General features: G+C 38.5%; 1 protein-coding gene across 6 annotated transcripts in view; it reads right to left on the minus strand.

Annotated features, from left to right (window-relative positions):
• TASP1 (taspase 1) overlaps positions 1-21341 on the minus strand; it is an 82253-nt gene that overhangs the window by 9098 nt on the left and 51814 nt on the right. For all 6 annotated transcript variants that reach the window (XM_039569533.1, XM_039569531.1, XM_010403058.3 and 3 more), the window contains 3 exons: positions 16125-16235; positions 6194-6304; positions 2540-2613 (listed from right to left, as the gene is read on the minus strand). In XM_039569533.1, the coding sequence (XP_039425467.1) occupies positions 2540-2613; positions 6194-6304; positions 16125-16235 (296 nt within the window). The remainder of the gene's footprint in view (positions 1-2539; positions 2614-6193; positions 6305-16124; positions 16236-21341) is intronic.

Consider the following 21341-nt stretch of genomic DNA (forward strand, 5'->3'; position numbering starts at 1 on the left):
GATCTGGAGGTGAGCGGCCAGCTGCAGAACCCAGTCTTCCCTAAACTGGGAGCAAACAAACCCCTGGTGCAAGGGGTCAGTACTTGGAGAGCTAACACTGCTAAAAGCCAGAAGCACCCGCAGGTCAGGGTGTACGTACCACTTCAAGCCAATGATTCCACTTTCCTGTCCCACTGTTCTTTTAAGGAGTTAACTGGTTGTCTCCATGTCTTGAGCACACCAGTGTCTGCAGGTGAGCTGCATCTGCCTTGTGTGCTTGCCTTGTAAGAAAGGCATCCTGTACCTCCACAGTTTCCATCTGGGGTTCAGAACCACCATTGGCTAGGTCCTGTTATGAACTGCATTAACCCCCCATGCCCTAAGAACCACACTAAGACTGTAAAGCAGGTTCCTCTTTTCCTTACTATGTACCCCTTTATATGATTCTAATATTAGTCTAGTTCATAACAGTAGACACTTAAAAACCTTCTAGCTTAAGTCTTGCTTTTTATTTTTTTCATCTTCATTAAATTGTTGATTAAATTGAACCAGTCCAAAATCAGCCACTGTGACAACCCCTCAAAAAACAAAAAAACAAAACTCAAGTCCTAGACCGATGAAAGAAATAAAACCTGAAGGTCTTTACCACCCTAGAAAAACAGGAAAGCAAATGTTTCCTTACAAGCTGCTGCCTAATAATTTTGCTATGGTACCCATAAACAAGTGATATTTTATACTTTTATGAACTCTTATCCCATTATTCTTTCATGGCAAGCACTCAAAATTAACTGTAGCAAAACAGTCACTCTGTTAAAGAACAGAGTTGTTTTTTTTTTTCACTTGCAATACATTGTGCTCTATTTCAAGCCCAGTTTTCCATCTATAACTTAGTCCTAGTTGTAGCAGAACAAAATTCCAGCTTTTATGGCAGAAGACTTTTTTTGATCAATAGAAGTCAGCAGCAAAAGCGTTTGTGGTTTTTCTCTGGAAAGCATTTGTGGCCACAGACTCAAAGAAGGAAGAAAGGGAGGGGGATTAACTCTTCAGTGAAGGTCAAAAACATAATTTAAAAGTGAACCAAGAAGAGCAGCTGTGTCTGTCAGCACAATCAGGATTACCAGCTGGAGAATTTACCAGCAGTATGAAAACAATGCACACCAGATGTCAAATGTTGCAACTGTGAGTAGGAAAGCAACTCTGGGCATGGCACTGTCATGTTAATACACATTACCAGACAGATTTCATATTTAGCATTTATTTATTAATTAGACACTACCAGGAAGAAACAAAACTTGAGCTTTGCAGTGTAAGTCAGAGGCAGGTGTGCATACTGGAAACATTTAACATCCTTTATTCTCAGTTATTCTTTCACTGCAGACACAAGACAACAATTTAAAAGCTAACTAGCAAGTACTAGAACATCTGTAGCTGAACTTGCTTTAGTTTCGCTCATTTCAATCTGAGCTTTTAACTTCAGTTTGGACTTTTCTCAACAAAATCTGAAATAAATATTAAGAAAAGAAGCAAAACCACACTCTCTTCCATGGATAGTTATCTGGAAAGAATTGTACCTAAGTTATGCAAAAGCGAAGCAAATCCTTCACTTGTATCTCTACCAGCACTTCCTTCATCAACTGCTTGTTATCTTTCTTGTCTTTCTGGGGCGTTCTTGTCTTTTTTTCCTGCACATTTTATGCCTTGAGGATGAACTCATCCATTTCCAGTGCTTGAAACAGAGTGTTACACCAGTTTTGCTATGTAAAATATCTGATGATGATTTTCTTCTTTTATACCTTGGTATATTCTTTTATTACCACCTTGGTCACATCCCCCTTTGCATTAATGCCTACAGAAATTATGACTGGCTCTGCTTGCAGCTTCTCCCATGTTCATCCCTGTTCTCCAAACATCTCTCCTAAATGCTCTAGTTGCTATGTAACAGTACCCTCCTTTTTCTCCCTTCCATGCTCTTTTCCTAAGAATGGATGGCTCATCCACTTGGTTAATCCCTACTCCTTGATCATGATGTGACAGAATTTTCCAGTTTTCACTGCTAAATTCAATTTTAACATAATACTTCTCTCATTAAAAATAAATTATAAGGCCCCAAAAAACTGAAAATATGGATGGCAATATTGGAATTATTTATCAGAGAGGCTATTCTAGGAACTTGTTTGAAGTTTGTTTTGTATCTTCCTTGATGGTGCAATTGCTTTAGCTGAAGGAAGACATGCCCACAGAAAAACATGGTACCAGCATAGCTGAATCAAGATGGATAAAGTTATTCAAATACAATTACTGTCAGCGGAAGGAATGGACATGTTCGTGGCACCTTATCCTGACATGAATCATATGTTAGGATAGGGTTGTTAACTGCTGCAATTAAAAAAATAAATTAGAAATGCCTAATCAATTGACACATTTAACTGCTTGGGCACCCATTACTTCTTCTATTCTCTTAAAGATAGAAATTTCTTACACATTTCATTATCATTAATACAAATTCTCCTTAGCTTCTGCACTCATTTTACTGTATTACAGCCTATTTCTCATGGCTTACCTTAGCTTTGCCATCCTGTGCAGACATATATCCAACACACATGCTCTCTGTTGTATGGCTCCACAGAAATTCCACTATAAAAGAAAACGCAAGAAGTTACAAAGAGGCCTAGGTTTAAAATACAAGATGTAATTTAACAAGACTAGTATCTTGAGGAACAAACATAGCAAGGTTAAAAAACAACAAACAAAAACTACTTACCAGAGTAATTAAGTCTCAAAAGAAACAGCTATCAAACAAACAAGATTTTCCTGACTATTCTCAGTCACACCCTGCAGAACTAATACTCAGAATGAGAGTGTTACTTCAATGATATGGAGCCTCCAAGATGAGAAATACATCAGCTGCAACTGCAGTTAAAAGACTGGACCAATCTCTAAAGCAGTGGCCTGTTCCACCCATGAAGTAAAAGCTGATAGAAAGTGTGCTTGTCTGCCTTGAGCCCAGACAAAAGCACCCTACAACAAGCATTTTTTTTCCACAGAACTGAGCATACATATATAAATAGTATATAATTATCATTAGGTAAAGGGGGATTTGCAGCTTAGCTGCCCAAGCAGGATACAGGAAAACATGCACATATAGTCAAGTCTGCAATATGGGAATTGAAGATATAGAGCAGGCAGGAAAGACATCTGGTAAAAGCAAAATTATCCTGCAGAAAAAGCAGGAGAGGTGTCTGATGGAATCAGAGCAACATGCACAATAAGAAAGAAAGATTTCTGGGAAAATTTGAGCAAGTCCTGGATTCAAAAGTATGCTGAATTACAACAGCAGATGCAAACACCCCCTGTCTTTGTGGAGAGTGTAAGGAGCACCAAAGGTAAGAGAGGAAAGACAGATGGAGAAGAAATCCCTATCAAAGCAGTCTCAGGTCTGATTACCTGGACTTCCAGCACCAGGTATACAGCATCAGCTCTCTGGTCCTGCACTCACCACTAATTTAAGATGTCAGTGTTAAAGACCAACTGTCGTGCTTGCAGTGATAATGATTAAGAAAACTAATAGCTGCTCACATGTATTGTTAATGCCTGTTAATCCAGTATGGTGCTGTCCCTGAAGTCTTAAAGTGTCCTGATTTATGAGTTGTTTAACAGCCTGTTTCAGTGATCTTTAATTGCCTGATACATATGCAGGTATCTTTATGCACACAAACACATTCCTACTCAGCTGCAACCCAAAATTCAGACAAAGAGCACATTATTCAGATGTTCAGCTCTCTGTCAGTGGAGCTTTATAAACTGCCACACTGTTTTCTTCCTGCTCTCTGTCATGGCCATTTTTCTTTGTGTTCATAAAGTCCATAATTTGGGAGGAGGGAAAGAAAAAGAACAGCTGATCAGAATTCAAGGCATTTCACAGAATTCTGTAAAAGGTTTAAAAAAATGCACTGAAGCACAAATTCTTCCTCTGGATTATGGAAGGTGTCTTACATGAATTACATGAGATGCCATGAAAAGATATTTCCACATTATTTCTTTTGAGAGTGACTTTCACATACTGCAAAAAAGCATCACTAGATGGGTTTAAAACTTTTACTCATTCCTATTCCTCACGTTCCTTTAACGTGGCTGATGAAGGTCACAGCACGCTGAGCACACTGATCCTTTGAACCACTTCTCCTTGCATAGCAATTAAACCAGAGCAGGAGATCAAAGGTTAGATGATCCCAGCAAGACTTGAAGATTCTGACAGATATGCAGATATCATCACAAAAGAAAAATGAACTTCACTGAGGTGTGTGCTCTGCTGCCGCATAACAGATTCATGACTGATACCACCAAAGGTGAGTCAAAAGCTTTCAGAGAGTGAAACATATCCAGCACAATCAATGTGTGTTTGATGGGGCCAGCCTCCCCTTGGCACCCCAAAGGCTCCACTGTCAGTGAAAGCATTTTTTTTTGAGACAAATTTAATCCCACCTTTTAATTTTGAGAAGTTGGGAAACAGTTCAGGTCAAATACCCTCAAAATATAATATCTCTGCCTTTGATAACTACCAAAAGTAGCCTGTACTAGCACGATCCTTGGTTACTGTTAGCCATTACAAGTAGTGGAACTACAATGAAAATTCAAAATTACATGTGAAGATGTAATGATTACATCTTCAGATACATATATTTTCAACCATTTAGCAAGCCACTTCCTTGCCATTTGTTTCAATATTAAAAAGAAATAAATAAAGATGATCCCTGTAACGAAGACATGAGAGTTTCTTATTCTATACATGAAGTTTTTCACTATTTACCAACTTATTTTCAGTCCAAACAACACAAATACTACATATGTTAAATTATATATTATCTCAGCATACATTATAAGGCAGGAAATTTCCATGGTACAGAAAAAGTACTGCGCTACAGTTAATCTCAATGTTATTTCAGTGGAAAGAAAACCAAAAATCAACAGACAAATATTCTTTACTTATGATGTATAAGGGGATTTTAGAAATTAACTTTTGAGGAAAAAATGCCAAACCTTCATTAACAGAATATGTTCTCTTACATGAATGACAAACATTAAATGAATAGAAAAAAATCCTCTCACTCCCAAACCTCAGGAATTGAAGGTTAGGTTGATCTTGTTCTTATTTAATCAGACTTGTATTTTGCATTTTCTTAACTCTTTTTTTAATGATAGAATTTATGTTGTAGGATGCTGTTGCACTAGATAATGTCACACTTTAATTCTGGTAACATAACCCCAGCCTATATTAGACAGGTCAATGTGACCCAATAAATAAGCACATAGCTCCACATCTGAGGAGCACCACAGGAAAGGAGATGGCACAAGTATCATCCTGAAGTAATTCATATGCCCCTAATCCCAAATTCCTTCCTTTAAAGAGGCTTTACTGTCTCAGGGTTGTATTTCCACCCTGTTCTGCTCATAGCCTAGAGCCTTCCGTTTCCATCTGTTTCTCCCACACAAACCACTTGACAGTTTTCCATAACACATTTTTCTGCCATAAAGCAGCAAGATAGGGATTGTGTTTCCAGGACAGAAACAGGGCTGAAGGGATGTAAAGCCCTTTTGGAACCAGCCAGCTACTGGTGGAGGCAAAGTCCAGGCTCCTGCTGATTTCAGTATAAGCAGCAGAAAGTCCTGTTTGGTGCAAATGCAAATAGTAACTGTGGCTTATCTAAGCCCATTTTCCTGGCCATTACCAAGAATAAACAACCATAAACAACTTCCCTTACAAATTTTAAGTGTATCCTCCAAATTCACACACTTTCTTCTGCAAAACGGAGGAATAAAGAACTTTTTAGAAAGCATTTTTCACATATAAGCTACTGAGAAGCAGTAAACAGCTACATGCATTACCCCCAGCTAAAAATGCAATTTTTCCTATGAGGAACACATCCTGCCTCGCCTCAAGCAACTATTATATCTATGCCTTAGACTGAGAAGGATCCCACACAACCCTCTGAATGACAATTCTGCTCAGAAATAATGAGTCAGACAGAATGCTCTTTTCCAGAGTTTTATTAGTATTAGCCTTGTTTGTTCCCTATTTCGCTTTCTAGATTTTTATTATTTCAATTTCAATTCTTTTTGTTCTCTCTGTGCCTTTCAAACATGCACAGAGATTTTATTTCACCTGCCACTTTGAGTTGGCACCCAGCTGAAGTAAAAATGAATAACAATTTCTTACCTAGTAAAGTTGGCTTTTCCTGTGAGGATTCAGGCTCTGCTGAACACCTGCAAGAGCGGAGAACTATCACACCTCCAAGTACACCATCTTCATTGGCTAGGAAAGGTGAACCTGGGCAAAATCGTTGGGGAGAATTATTTGCAATAGGAAGAGCTTCTTGGGCATTTTTTTTAATTTGACTTTCTGCCTTCCCCCTTTAATCTCATCACTAAGGGTAGAAAAGAGTGACAGGTCAAAAAGTGCTTTTACAAAAGCCTCAGTTCTATTTTTCCTAAGTGTTTCAAAAGAATAATCTTCTACAATGTTAATCTACTAATCCACCAGTAATCAAAAAAATGAAGAGCTACATGGAAAAAAACAAACATATTAAAAATTACATTTGTGAGTGCAAACCTACTTGTTCATGGATCGAGGAAAACATAATAATGAAAAACAGAGTGTCAAGCTGAAAAAAAAATTGCGACTCAGTATTTGGTTCTTTCTGTTCTATAATTAATATAAAGACATATCTAAGAAAAATCAAGCAAATTTGGGTCATTTTTACAGTTTATTAATTTTTTCCAATTTAAAGCCCTTTGTACAGAGATACCATCAAACTGCTATAGTCTGCCTTGCTTGAAAAGTTTGGTGAATACTAGCAGAAAAGCCTAAGCACATCCTACTTTTTACAGTAGCTTTTCTGATGTTAATTTAAGACATAGGATATAAAAGTCTTCTATCAGAAGCTGGAAAAGCTTTAAAGTTAGCTGAACCAAGCCTAAGTATTCTTTCTCTGGTTTGCAATTTCAATTAAGATTCCTATAGCTTTAAATGTGGAAACAATGGTATAATTTACATACAATTTAAAATGTCGTGAACCACAAAATTAATCAAGTTCTTGCACTTAGGCCCACAGACATCCTAGTTACAAATCTGCATTATACTGTCATTTAAAATTGAACACACAATTGCAACAGCCATTTCATGTCATTCTCTTCAATTCTTTCTTTTAAATAAATTAGTGTACAGACGCTAATTTGCCAGCCACAAGAAGTTTAGAGCAGATCTATTCATCGGACTCCTTTAACTTGCCCACAGCTATTTGTATGATTAAAGTTACTCCTTTAATGCAAATAACAACAAAACAGCCCAATAAAATCCAACTTCAAGCTTTACCATAAGGAAAACTAAAAGCTTTACTGTGTTTTCTCTAAACATTAGAGCAACCACCTTCGAAAGTAATACAAGGTGGCCACTGCAATAGAAGCCCACGTTGCAGGAAGATAATAAAAGCAGTATGCTTAATAAACAGTAATATCTTATTTGATCTAACGCAAACAGATACTATCTTTAAAGTGCCACTTTGTAAAAGAACTATTACCACTTACAGTTACACCTCCTGTATTACTCACTGACTGCGACCAAATCCCTGTGAAACAAGAATCCAGCCCATGATAAGGCAATCGATAACAAAGCAGGAAAATATGTTTGGTTAAAATAGAAACACAAGCCTTGGAAAGTTGTGAAGAGTTTTACCCCCCAAGTCAAAATCAGGCACTTCAAAGACAATGTCTTTACCTGAACTTGGTCTGCAGACCTAATCTTACACTAAACTGCACAAATGATTTAGGCTCTAAGCCATTCTGTGGCGAAAAGTCAGAAAAAGTTCAGGTTTTTTTTTTTAATAAGCAGTCTCTCCTTCCCTTTCAAGGGCTGTGAAAAGATTCTTCCAAGGTTCTAGTGAAAAATATTAATTTACTCTTTAATTAGAACGGTTAAAAAGTTTTACTTCGGCAGAACACAGCCAGCAAACAGTATTCACAGCAGACAGTATATTCAAGCACACAGTAAAAGACTAGGATTGTAGGAATGCACATAATACCAGACACCAACTACTGATTATAGAGTTGGTGCTACTGAAGCCTTGCTCTAGAAATGCTGCCATTAGTTTAATCACTTTTTTCAGGAGTTTTGTTTCTCCCACACTCTGCAAAAAATAAATGAAAGAGAAGTCTGTAAATAAGCTAAATATGTATTTCTTCATTTTCCCAGTATTTTTGTCAACTACACCATCATGACTGATCAAATTTTCAGTGATCCGAGTAACTTGTATAGGGTCTTTTAAAATCTTACAAGGCTTAGTGTGGCGGTGCAAGTGGCCGCAGCCACCCTGACCCCAGAGGGAACCCCGGAATACAGAGCTCGGGGGGCACCAACGCGTAGACTGGTTCTTGTTCTCCCCGCCCTGTTTTATGTATAAGTTTGTAAATATTCATTTCCCTTAGTTAAATATGTATCAGTTCTAGAAGTTTCTCTGCTACTCGGTACCGCATTGGCTACCCCCTGTAACCCCTCCTCTGAGCTATCCCCATTGGTTACCTCGTTGTCAATCCCGCTTCCTTGGCCCTACCCTATTGGCTGAATCCCTTATTCCCGCCTTTCCTGCCCCGACTGTGAGATCCCTGGACCCTCTCCAAAATTTGCTCTTCGTCCCTGGAATTTTCACCGCAATAAACCTGCTCATGGAACCCATATGAAGAGTCACTCCTTCCTTCTTTGCCTCTGCCTGCGTGCCCCCGCAGCTCAGCTCAGGATAAGCTCCTTCGGGCGAGGAGCTCACCCTCCCCTCCTTTTCGTGTGGCGAGCTGCGGGTTTAGAGGGTGCAGCCAGACCTTTGGGCTTCTTGTTTTCTGGCTTAGCGCGCCCTCAGCTTAGCAGTGTATTTCTTTCCATGTGGAAAGTCTGCAGCAAAACACGTAATGTGGTGGCTAACACTGTATTTTTATCAAAATTCTTCATTTTTGCAGGGATTTCTTTGCAAGAATGAAATACTCATCTTCAGTGAAACACAGAATGAGAAAAGCAACTGCTCAAAGCAAGTGTTTTGTGACACATATTTTGAAAGAGGGTTTAAATAAGTAATTTAAAACTTGAGCTTCAAGCACATAAGACGAAATCTTCAGCTTACAGCTTCACCAAAAAAGATGCTCCACCTCTACATGAACAACTGAGAGCCCCAGTTCTGTCAGCATAAACAGCATTTATTTATTGACATTAAACATGGTGTCCATTACATTGCCCTAAATATGCACAGTATTTTTTCTAAACAAATTACTTCCTTCAACAAATATGCACCATGGAAGCTTTACTGCAAGTCCACAAAACTCAAAAGGCTTTGAAGACCACTCAAAAGCTGGAAAACTGACTATTAATTCAGCCTTTGCTTGAGTACACTGCCACCCTACTGCAACTAGAAAACTCCAGAAGAGGATTAACTTAATAGCACTACACCTGATAAAAGCATGATAAAAGTCTTAACTTCAGCACTCATAAAACACAATAGATGGGCAAGACTGACTTCTTTAAGAATGATGCAGGTTGGGCCCTTGGAGTAAGAAGATGTTGGTTATGTCACGTGAAACCAGGTTACACTGCACCAACTTTGTAACAGTACTACTGGTGTGAGAGAGAGATTAATAAAATTACTTAAAGTGACTTGTAGCAGGTAATTTGAATGGAGTATTGAACCAAATATCTTAGAAGTTTGTGTTATGCAAACAAAGCAAAGATGATGGGAGACATTATCTCTCCTACAGTCAAAAACAGAGCCTTGCTTGCCCTTTTGATCTTCTACACCATTTCATCATCACCTGCAGAATGAGCATTACTCTTGGAATGGTGGGAGAAGTCTGAAAAAAGAACATACCCCTTGTTTTCATCTCCAAAACACATCTCCAAACACAAGCAGCAGATGAAGACACAAACACAGTCACTGGCACAACCCCACAACGGTACAGGATCTTCCCACCCACACCACTTCCAAGGGCCACCCTGCTTCCCCATTTCTGCTGAAGGCTGCCATTCCCAGAGACATCAGAAGCAAATTGTGTGACTACACCCTCACCCATCCTGAATGCCTTCAGCAGCAAGTTCAGCTAAATCATTTCAGTGCAAAATCAGCAACAATAGAGTGTGTGTCTCCAATTCACTGCCTAAGGTATGGGGAATCAAACTCTAAAAAGTGTCAGTAAAAACCAGTTGCCTACAATAATATTAAAGTATTCCATGTTACAGTAAATTCAGGCTGTTTCTCTGCTCTTAAAAATTAGACTCTAAGCCAAATTAAATACATGCTGATCAGCTTGTTGTTTAAAAGTTACTTATTTTCCAATTAAAGGAATTTTTCAAAAAATGTTACAAGAGTGATTCAAACATAATACGTTTTTTAAACAAAGATCTTTCTAGATATGCAGAGTTACTGATGATGATTACAATTACGTTAAAGAGTGCATTTTAACACAGCAATACAGTGCAAATGAGTAGGTCTACAGTACACAAAATTCCAGACAGTCAAATGCTATCTGTCCATCATTAAATCTGTAAAAATAATGGTACAAAACCAGTATTATATTTTATTTCTAAAGAGAATCCCTGTACCATACACAGGAATTAATCTGAGTGTTCTCAAAACACTGTGAATTCAAAGGTTAGGAGCATATTTCACTCATTTAGTTCTAAAACTCATTTTGTTACAGCCAACCCATTGAGAAAAAGAAATAACAGTGCAGACTTCTGTAAAAAATAACAATGTAAGTAATGACTTTTTTATATATACATTACATTTAACTAGTATTTCAAGAGAAAGAGAAAAGGTGGAACTGAAATACTGCCATGCATATTAAAGGCAGAACGTTTCTCACTAGAAGGAAAAAGTTATTTGGCTCCCACCTCCTACACCATTTTTGCTCTCTGTACTCTTCAGAAAGATAGATTTTCCCATACAAATTCAAAATTTAGTTAAAATAAAACCAAAATATGCCTACTAGCCAAAAATACTGTTTTCCACTGCAATAAAATAGAATTGCTAGATAAATCTTTGATCTAATAGCTTGCTAATGACAAAATTACAAAACCTTGGGCTTTAAATATCATTTTAAGTCTCATGAAGCTCTGTCTTCCTTTCCCAGTTACACTGGCATACCACTGAGGAATGCGGCATGAAAAATCCAAAGCAGAACTTCAACTGCAGCATTAACTAATAATGTTAGCACTGGCTGGCCACACCAGAGAGAAGAGGTAGGAAAAAAATGAAACAAACCCCATATTTCATTAGTTTTGGTCTAATCCTCACCTTCCCCAGTCACAAAACTGCATTTTACAAAACACGTTTCTCTCTTTCAAAGCTCAACTATTCTGTTATTGCTATGTGACATACAGAAAGCATTATCACATTTTTATTTGTGTATTTTATTTGTGTATGTTATTAATCTGTAGCAATGGTCTCTCAAAAGCAAGCAAACAGGTCTTCACGGCAACTCCACATTCACTGATCCCATTCAGTTCTGCAAGAGCAGCCAGAACTGAACACCACGACCCAGGTTCAGCCACTGATCAGGGACAGAACTTAAGAGATTTCACAAGTGTTAAGGCAAATAACGGCCTCAACATTCAGCCTTGCTCTGGAGAAGCTACAGCTACAAGGGAAGAACACTTTTTCTTCAACATCTCTTTTGAATTAAAGCTCTCCCATGATGAGGATTGCTTCCTCCAGATCACGGGATTGATATGAGTTGTTCACTTCTGATCCTGTGCCTTTTTTCCCCATTTGTAGTTACTGCACAGAACCATTCTAGCACAGATTCAACACTAAGCTGTAAGAGAAGTGTTTTATTTGCACTTACCCAGCTGAAGAATGAACCAGCTGTTCATCAGATGTTTTACACTCATACTCTTCCTCAGCAGAGAAACCATTACCAGCTTCATTGTTTACATCAGCTTTCAAAGGCTTAAAACTCTGGTCTAAACACTGACCGTGGTGTGGTGTAACCAATTAAGTGCTTCAGCATCCCCCAGTTTTAACAGAGGGCAGCAAAACAGTTCTGAACCTTCTTGTGCATCGTGTGAGTGAAATTCTGACTTTTTCAGGTCAACAGTCTATAGATCACCTCAGCCACTGGACTGTCAGCTTGTGTACAGAACGTGTGAAAGTGAAGCTGTTTGCCACTGCTTCTGCTATGTATCCCACTAAACTCCAAGGTAACAATTGAAATAAACATTAGAGGAATATAATAAGCACTAAATGAAGCCTGCTTTTAATTTCATGCACCATTATTTGCTGAACGTTTAAGCACAAGCTGTCTCAAATCAGAGGTCTTTGTATTTCATGATACATTAAGTTACAACATCTATATTGAATTTTTAAAGAAGCTGCAAGGGAAAACACATGCACTTTAAAACATTACAGGGAAGATTCTAAGAAATTAAATAACTGAGGTATTACCACAGACCAATAAAATCCCAATGCTTTTGACATGGAGAAGCATAGGGAGGACCCAGACAAATCCTTGTGGAACATCACCATGTTGTGTTTATGAAACTTCAGGATCACTTCACTCTCTTCTGAAATCTTTTCCTCTGTGTCATGGAGAAGCATAATAATGCTTCCATAGTTTGTTTCCTCTGCTAGAAAATCACAAAGGATACACCAAAGCTCAAAGTGATGCAGCACAGAAGGAAATTATAATGTACTATAAAGTAACTATAACACTGTGTAATGCCAATCACAGTCTTGTTACTGTTAAAGTATGAGGCTTTTTCCTCCCCAACAAGCATAACTAATTATCAGGAAATTCATATTCTATGATTCCTAGCTGTCCAAACTCCTGCTCAGAAGAAAGGATTTTGACACGAAATTTCTAGAAGAGAAAGTGTCAGCATTATCCTTCTGGTATTACCTTTCTGCAGACTTCGCTCAACTGAAGCACAGTTTAAAAATACAAGAATAGAAAAACATATTTCCACTAAGGAAAGAACAAATATCAGATTCCAACTATGTCTTTCAGCTCATTATTTTCTAATACTTCATAAGAAGTTTTAAAGTACCATTGCTAACGTTGCCATTGTTAAATGCCCAGATTTTCCGCCAGTGAGATGACACAAATATTTACTCTAAGTCGACATTCCACCAATTTGGCTGCATTTGAAAGGAATGATGAGTAACAAAATCCTCTGTTCTTCTGTTTGGAAGGTATTTGTGTTTACAGAACACCATTCTTCAATGGTGAACCAAGCCTTTCATGCTCTTTGACTAAAGATATGGATCCCATTCCATTTACAAAAGTCTAAATTTAATTTCTCTCACCTCTGATTCAACCATCAGTTGTGCATTCTCCACAGTAAGCTGGCTCTGAGAAAGGATGAGAGAAGCACATCTGACATGAGTTTGCTCATCACCTGCTGTTTAAACAGCACTCACTGTCTAAGCCAGGCATTCCCTAGCTGGAAGGATTCCCAGAGCTCTGCAGAGACTCGGAGAGTCCTGTAAACAGGAAGCACCAATCTGATGGCAACTCCCAAAATCAGCTGTTCATTCCCCTGATACAAGTAACACACATTTTGACTTCTGATAAAACGTTCTAGCTTAGCTTTGTTAAAGGCTGGGGTTTTTTCAGCCTTGGTCCAGTATAATTCCGTTGACAGTTTGACAAGACCACAAAACAGGGCTCTAAGGAAGGCAAGGGAAGCATCCATGCCATCAGCAAGGAGTCTACTAGCCCATTTTATCCTGTTGTTTCACAGTAAGAAAGCCTGCACCGTACCACACCCTGTGCTATCAACTAGCACATCACCTATGAAAAGTCACAGCAAAAAAACCCTATTTAGTATAACCCTGCTGTTTTAAGTGTAACGCACATTTTTAACTGTTGCACTGCATTTGCCACATATAACTTTGCATTCCATCTGCAGAATTGCAAAGATTTCCAAAATTTCTCTACCAGCTACAAACTCAATACTACATCACGTGTAACCAGCAAGATGTATCTGTATTGTGATGTTTTCCTTGATCAGTCTTCATTCACAGGAGAGCTGAGCACAAACTAGATTTTATGTCTTCTAATCCAAGCACTTCACCTACACAAAAAACAAAGATGGCTGTGTCTTTTTTTCCCACATCAGCACTGCCCAGATAGATGACTGAGCAGATAGTACACATTCCTGCTGTCAGGCAGCAAAAGCTTGCAGTGGTAAGTTTCTGAAAATACAAGCCAGACCTGTTCCAAATTAAAACATGAAACTCTAAAAAGGAATTACAAAGCTTTTATATAAATGTTATATAAATGTTTTTTTCAATTTTCTTTTCATGAAAAGCATTAATTTTATCCTGTCTCACACTCTTTTCACTCCCTGCTGTTTAGCTGGGTTTTGTGTGTTTTCTCAAGGCAATAACACATCACACTGTTAGCCTGGTACCTCCACCTGTGCAGCTCCTCTTTCTCTGCAATTGATAGTTCAGGTGTAACAAAAACTTCAGCAACATTTAATATGCTCTTATCTCCAACAGAAACATTTTCACATTTTCAGTAAACAACACAACATATGTATCACATAGGAGCCAGTTAACATTTTAAATGAAAACTTCTGTTATGCAAAGTGGGGGCAAAATATGTTTGCATTAAACAGCAAAAGAAGACTTGCATTTTTTGCTAACCATTACCGAACAGAACAAAGAAAACCCAGAAAACTCAAAGCAACTTAAAGAAGGCACATTTAACTAAAAAATATTTGTTTCGGGGGTTTTTATCAGCCAGTCTCTATGAAATACTTCATCGGTAGCTTTCCATCTTGTGTGTGTGCCTGCACTAATGTGAAATTGCAGAAGGCTACATACAATTTGTGCCTGCTTTTAGTACTCTTACCACAAACAGCACAATACATTTTGAGAGTGTGGACTAAAGATCCGACTTCCCTGAAGTTAGGCCACATCCCTACAACACCTGCAAAGCAGGGCTACAAATTAGCACAGCTATCACAAGCAGCCTTCCTAAGGGCTTCTTTTGGGTACACAAATTCCTAATTTTGGGCCACAATGCACTGGAATGAGTGATTAAATATAGAAAGCTACATTTTTGCGGCTTGGATTAGAATCTTTTTGGGGAACACACAGAGTGTTGTGCACTCTTACAACACCTAGAAATGACTGCAGTATGACAGCAGGTTATCAAGTGCAGTCTTCCAATGCGAAGGTGACTTCCCCATAAACAGTCAAATGTCAGAAGCAGAATCTAACATGGATTCAACACTATAAAAAGAAATCAAGAAGTTGCAATGCACTGCTTGCCAAAACCAAGGGCATCAGTCCCTAGGACCTCAAAAGGTGTGTATAGGTCCCTCTTTCAGTTCTAATTAAAGTATCATAAAATGAGCTTTGCAATACAATATACAAGTATTATGTTGTCTGTAAGAAATTTTGAAGATGAAAATTGTCTGTGGATTCTAAAGCTTGAAAAATTTTAAGGGTTATGAAGCCACTGCAAGTCAACACATATGCCAGAAGCTACACTGGAAAGGGCAAGATTTTATGGTTATTTTAAAATTCCACATCCATATTTTGCTTATGACTTGAGGAAAGAAAACAAGATCTATATTTACAAGAAATTGAAGACATATTGCACAATTCTCTTAAATCAAAGAAAAAAATTTTTTTGAATAAAGTCTATTTCACTTTTTCAAGAAATTAATTTTATGGTGTAAATAGCAAACCAGAATCTGTCTGTCCAAAGCATTTAATTAGAACATGAAATGGTTTTGAAGTCTACTATTTTTAAAAGGGTTAACATGATGAATAATTTTTGCTAATGCTCCTAACCCATCAATTCTAAAATATGCAATTGTACACCACAGCCCGTGATTCAGACAGGAAATTCTTTCTTCAAACCTCTCTGGGTATTCTATGACTCACATAACAATTGAGGTATTTCCAAGGGTTTTCCTTTAAATTTCCTAATATATTCTTCCGTAGTTTAACATTTTTCAGATGTAACACAATACTAAATCTGAAGCCAACTGCAACACAAGGCTTCAACAGAAATCATGAGTATCTTTATTTAATAGAGTTACTTGCATTTTCAACAATGTTGGGTGACATTTAACCAAATCAGGACCATATACTTACCAATAAACTTGTTTTGCATAGTCTCTAGGAGAGCTTGGTGGGCATCCTCTGTTTGCAAAGCACATGAACATTCTCTGGCCAGTATGGTCCGGACAAGGTGCTCTCCACAACCTATAGAAATATTAAGATTGGGAATAGTCAAAATATAAATATCACTACAAGGAAACCCTGTCATTAATTTACATCATCACATTAATTTGGCTGTGGTGATGCAAAGTAGTGACAGTTTCTTAATAGTGATGCATATGACAAGTTTCTGCCATATATATATATATTTTTTAAAAAAGGTTGACACTGAGTCATGCAAAAATTAAACTAAGTCAGTGGTTTTCTCACAACTTTCCTGAAATTTTGAGTGCACAAAGGCATAAACCAAACAAAATTTACATAACAGAAAGAAGAAACAGCAACACTATCTGTGACTTGTAATCTCTCTCCAGATAGAATCCTCTTACTAATCATTCTCTTGGGAATGATCCTTGCATGCAACTCTTCAAACTGAGAACAACTTCAGTGACACAGTAACTCCTTTTGCATGACAGAATCTCCTACTTCTTCTACCATCTGATTCGGCCTTTTTTCAACAAAGGAATACATGAATTCACCCATGCTTTTTTGCCACAGTGGCTGGTCATTGGACTCCTAATACAAATTCCTGTAATTTTTAAAGGTTTGTCCTTAAGAAATTAAAAAGGTTCTGCAAACAACCACTTATTGCCTCAGTGCTTTCTGTACCTATCCCCTGAAACCTATTTTTGGTGAAGACAAGCAGGTCATTACTGCTACACTTGTTCAGTAGGAACACTTTCACACCTGCTATTTTTTCTCCTACACCCTTTTCCCTTCCTGTACTGTGCTTTGGGACATACAGCTGCAGCCAAGTGACACCATGCATGTTTACTGGATCAACTGGGGTTTTTTGGACAGGAAAACCCACTGCTGATACCTTCTCCATATAGACCAAGGTCATTACACTGCTTAGGCCTCCCATTTGTTGACATTTTTTCTCAATGGCAGGGAAGTAGACAAAGCAGCTAGAAGAGGTCTAACCAAGAGCCAGGTGAACTGTGTTATCCAGTTAGGACAGAAAGAAAAGCATAACTAATGTAGAGTTGTAATGTAACAATGACCTCAAATTATCTAAATTTAAGCAACTGCACTTTAATCAGATTTGTAACTTATCAGGGCCTAAGACTGCATTAGACACCAGAATATACAGAGAGAAATCAGATACAGTCAGTTCACAATTATATATAAATATTTCTAGCATATTTCTCATTAAACACGACAAGATGATGCAAGCACTGGAACCATAAAAAAAAAAATCTGCTGTAATCCAGTTGGACTTATTAGCTCAGGTACAGAACTCCATAAATACACCTACACAGCCTCCAGAAACAAATTTATGGCTGGAAACAATCTAGTTGCTTCCAAGTGGCAGGGAGCTGGAGCTGGTAAGACATCAGACCTAGGCTGGCTTCAGACAAACACAGCTCAGTCTCCACGGGTAACTCTCACTTTACTGGAAGCACTAACAAGCCCAGAACAGAGACACTGGCTGAAGCCAGCCTAGATGTGGCATAAAGAAAAATTTAGTAATTAAACCCAACCCAAAGCAGCTCCAGTGCAGCCTGCTGAGTCTCTCATCACTGTGCATATGCTGAGTTTAGAGCACTGACTGGTTTGGTTACAACATGGCACAAAGATGTTGGCAGGTCTGGCACTGCATATTGGAGCTACTCACAGACTGGTTTCTTGTTCTTCTCACCATTTTTAAACCCTAATTAACATGGTAACGTACTCGAAGAATCTCTCTCTCTGGCAACTTGTCACACAATTATACCCTTTCCCTTAAATGCACAGTGATTTCCCACTGTTCTTCAAAGATTGCTAAAACAGAAGAAAAAAAAAATTACCCCCCTCATTTAAAAGATTAGAAAAACCACCCTCTGGAGCACTATGGATGCATCAGATGTCAGAGAATCAGCCCAGGAACCAGATTGCTGAAAAACTGTGTACATGTGTCCCAAAATCCTGCTATGTTCAATCATCAAAAAAATACCTTGGTCTTCAGTTATGTGTCCCTGCTAATGGGCAGTGTCTCCTGATTAATACAATTCAGCTAAACTGAGTTGTTTGAAGTGGGACACTTTGGCATTGAATCTACATACAAGTGGCACAACAGAAAGACAAAAAATTCTTTGTATAGCAAACAGATTGAGTAAAAACCAGTTACAAATTTAGGGGGAAATGAAAGAGCCAAAACACTACAACAGTTACACAGCCAAGGGAAGTCGTTCTTGAGAGCACAAGGGAAAAAGTGTTTTCATCAAGACTGTCAAGCTCTCAAGTTACTGAGAGAAGTGTCCTGGTTAGGGGATAATCTTCAAGAGGCTCGTGCAACAGAGCATCCTCTGCAGCTGCTTACAGGAGGGTCTGTCCATTCATTTGCCTCATTACACCCACACTCAAAAGCTTCTGTCCACAATAGAACTGTGAGTTACCTACTATTCATTCCAGACAAAGTGATGTATGAAGAACATGACAAAACCCCACAAGATGCATTTTACCCATAGATCACAACATGGACATCACTTTTTTAAAGCTAAGAAGCTTTAATCAATATGAAGTTTTGCTGTAAAGAACAAAACTAAGCAGGCATATGCTCCAGCAAAAGCTGAGAAAGCTGGTTTTTTCTTGAAAAAAACCTGTTAGTACCTTTAAATATAACATGCAATACATTTAAATATAACTATATGAGTAAGAAGCATGGGATTTAGAATAGGAATCAAACAAATGAGACACAGAAATCAGAGTGAGCCTATGCATCTCCAATGCATCAAGTAATAAAACCAGATGTTACTACTTCACAATTTTCAAGTATTTCCTAAATTGGCATCAAAAAAACAATAGCCATTTTTTTGCATGACGTATAATGTTATTTCCCCCCAAGAGAATGACTTTATTGAAGAGTTCCCATAACATCAAGTCTGCTCCAAAAAAAATTCAGAGAGAGAAAACTTAATATGGGTTAAGAACAGCTGCAGCCCACTGATGTGATCCAGGATCAACCACAAGGAAAGCAGCTTTGCAATTCTACAAACACATCACACATCTCTACATCCCCACAGACAAAGTCATTTCTTTTTGTCATATTTATGTCAACCTATAAGGCAATAAACTTACAGACTGCTGCTGGCAGTGTATGTAAAAATCTTTCAACACATCACTTGCTGGTAGTCTGCAGGAACAGATAACTAAGGAAAACAATTCCCCCATTTGGAAAAGAAAAATTTGTTACTGTAGTTTTTGATGTAGGAACATCTATTTTTGAAGAAAAAAACCAAAAAACTAAACAGAAAAAAAACCCCAAACAAACAAAAACAGAAAACAAAACCAAACAAACCTAAGCAGTGTTTCACATACTTCGACCAGATAAAGGCTGAGAAAAAGAACTACACTTTCAATTATCTCAAGTCAGAACCAAACTTCTTGGAGGTTTAGCAGATCTATACATCTCTATAGCCTCAAACTGGGGACGCACTGTAGATAACACTAGGACTAGACACAAAATGAATTGATACATTACTACAGCAATCAAAACTGATTTATAACATATAATATAAAGTCGTGGGTTCAAATTTATAGTTCCAGTCACTTTAGTCTAACTGCCAGCATTAGCCAACTTCCAAAAAGCCTTGTATTAACATGACTCAAGACAGCAATTACAGTGAAAGCTACTTGAACACATTTCCAAATCATGCACATAAGTTGATGAAAATGTAAATCTGGTTCATTTGCTTAACTATCTCACATTATACTACATTTAACTGCATGTGTTAATACATTTCGCATTTCTTTCCCTGAATAATACTAAAACCAAACCAAGAGGGACTCCCACTAAGAATTTTTCAATTCTACATTGAAGTGTCAAATACATTCATTTTAGTAATTTTCCTGTACACAGAGTTTAAATCATTTTATTACCCTTTCCCAGTTATGATGATGACTTCTTCAGTAACCTGAAGCTCATTATATTTCAGAGATGAATATTTTGCAATGACAGACAAATGCTTCTCTAAGACTTCACACGAGTGACTCAAATGGAGATGACTAGCTGGAAAAATTTACTGGGTTAAATTAGTGCTTCACACTGAAGTAACTGTTTCATATAGTAAACAAATTATTTTCCTAACACAGTAGTATTTTGCAAACACCATGTTGTCTACTTGTAACTCCTCCGCTGACAAAAATACTACTGTTGGAACTGTTGTTGTCCGTGTTTGCAGGGCTAAGTACAATTAATTGCCTTCCTCTGGGATTGCTACTGGCAAAGGGAAAAATGCTTCTAACAGAAAACAAATAATTTATAGAGACTATTTTGATAAATCATGTGTGACAAATTTGGTGACCTTCTTCAGTGGGGTTACAGCATTGGAGGGTAAGGGAAGAGCAACTGGTGCCATCCGCCTGGACTTGTGCAAAGTATTTGACACTGTCCAGCACAACATCCTTGTCTGTACATTAAAGAGACACACAGATCTGATGGGCACACTGCTCAGTGGATAAGGAATTGGCTGGACAGTCACACTAGAAGAGCTGTGGCAATGGCTCCACGTCCAAGTGGACACCAGGGATGAGTGGTGTTCCTCAGGGGCCCGTGCTGTTCAATCCTTTGTCAGCAGCTGGGACAGTGGGACTGAGAGCACACTCGGCCAATGACACCGCGCTGTGTGGTGCAGTCACGTGCTGGAGGGAAGGGATGCCATCCAGAGGGACCTGAACAGGCTGCAGAGGTGAGTCTGTGTGGACCTCTTGGAGTCCAACAAGACCAAGAAGAAGGTGCTGCACCTGGGCCAGGGTAACCCCAATCACAAATAGAAGAGGAGAATGGATTGAGAGTGGCCCTGAGGAGGATGGATTGGATTGGAGGAGAATGGATTGAGAGTGGCCCTGAGGAGGATGTCTGGGTTTTTGGTGGACAAGACACTCAACATGACCTGAAAACATGTGCTTGCAACCCAGAGAACCAACTGCAGCCCAGGCTGCATCCAAAGCAGGGTGGGCAGCACGGGAGGGAGTGGATTCTGCTGCTCTGCCTGCTCAGGTGAGACCCCAGCTGCAGTGCTGCATCCAGATCTGGGGTCCCCAGCACAGGAAAGATGTGGAACTGTTAGAGCAGATCCAGACAAGGGCCGTGAGGATGATCTGTGGGCT

Source organism: Corvus cornix, chromosome 3 (assembly GCF_000738735.6).
Source record: "Corvus cornix cornix isolate S_Up_H32 chromosome 3, ASM73873v5, whole genome shotgun sequence".
Classification (NCBI taxonomy): Eukaryota; Metazoa; Chordata; class Aves; order Passeriformes; family Corvidae; genus Corvus; species Corvus cornix.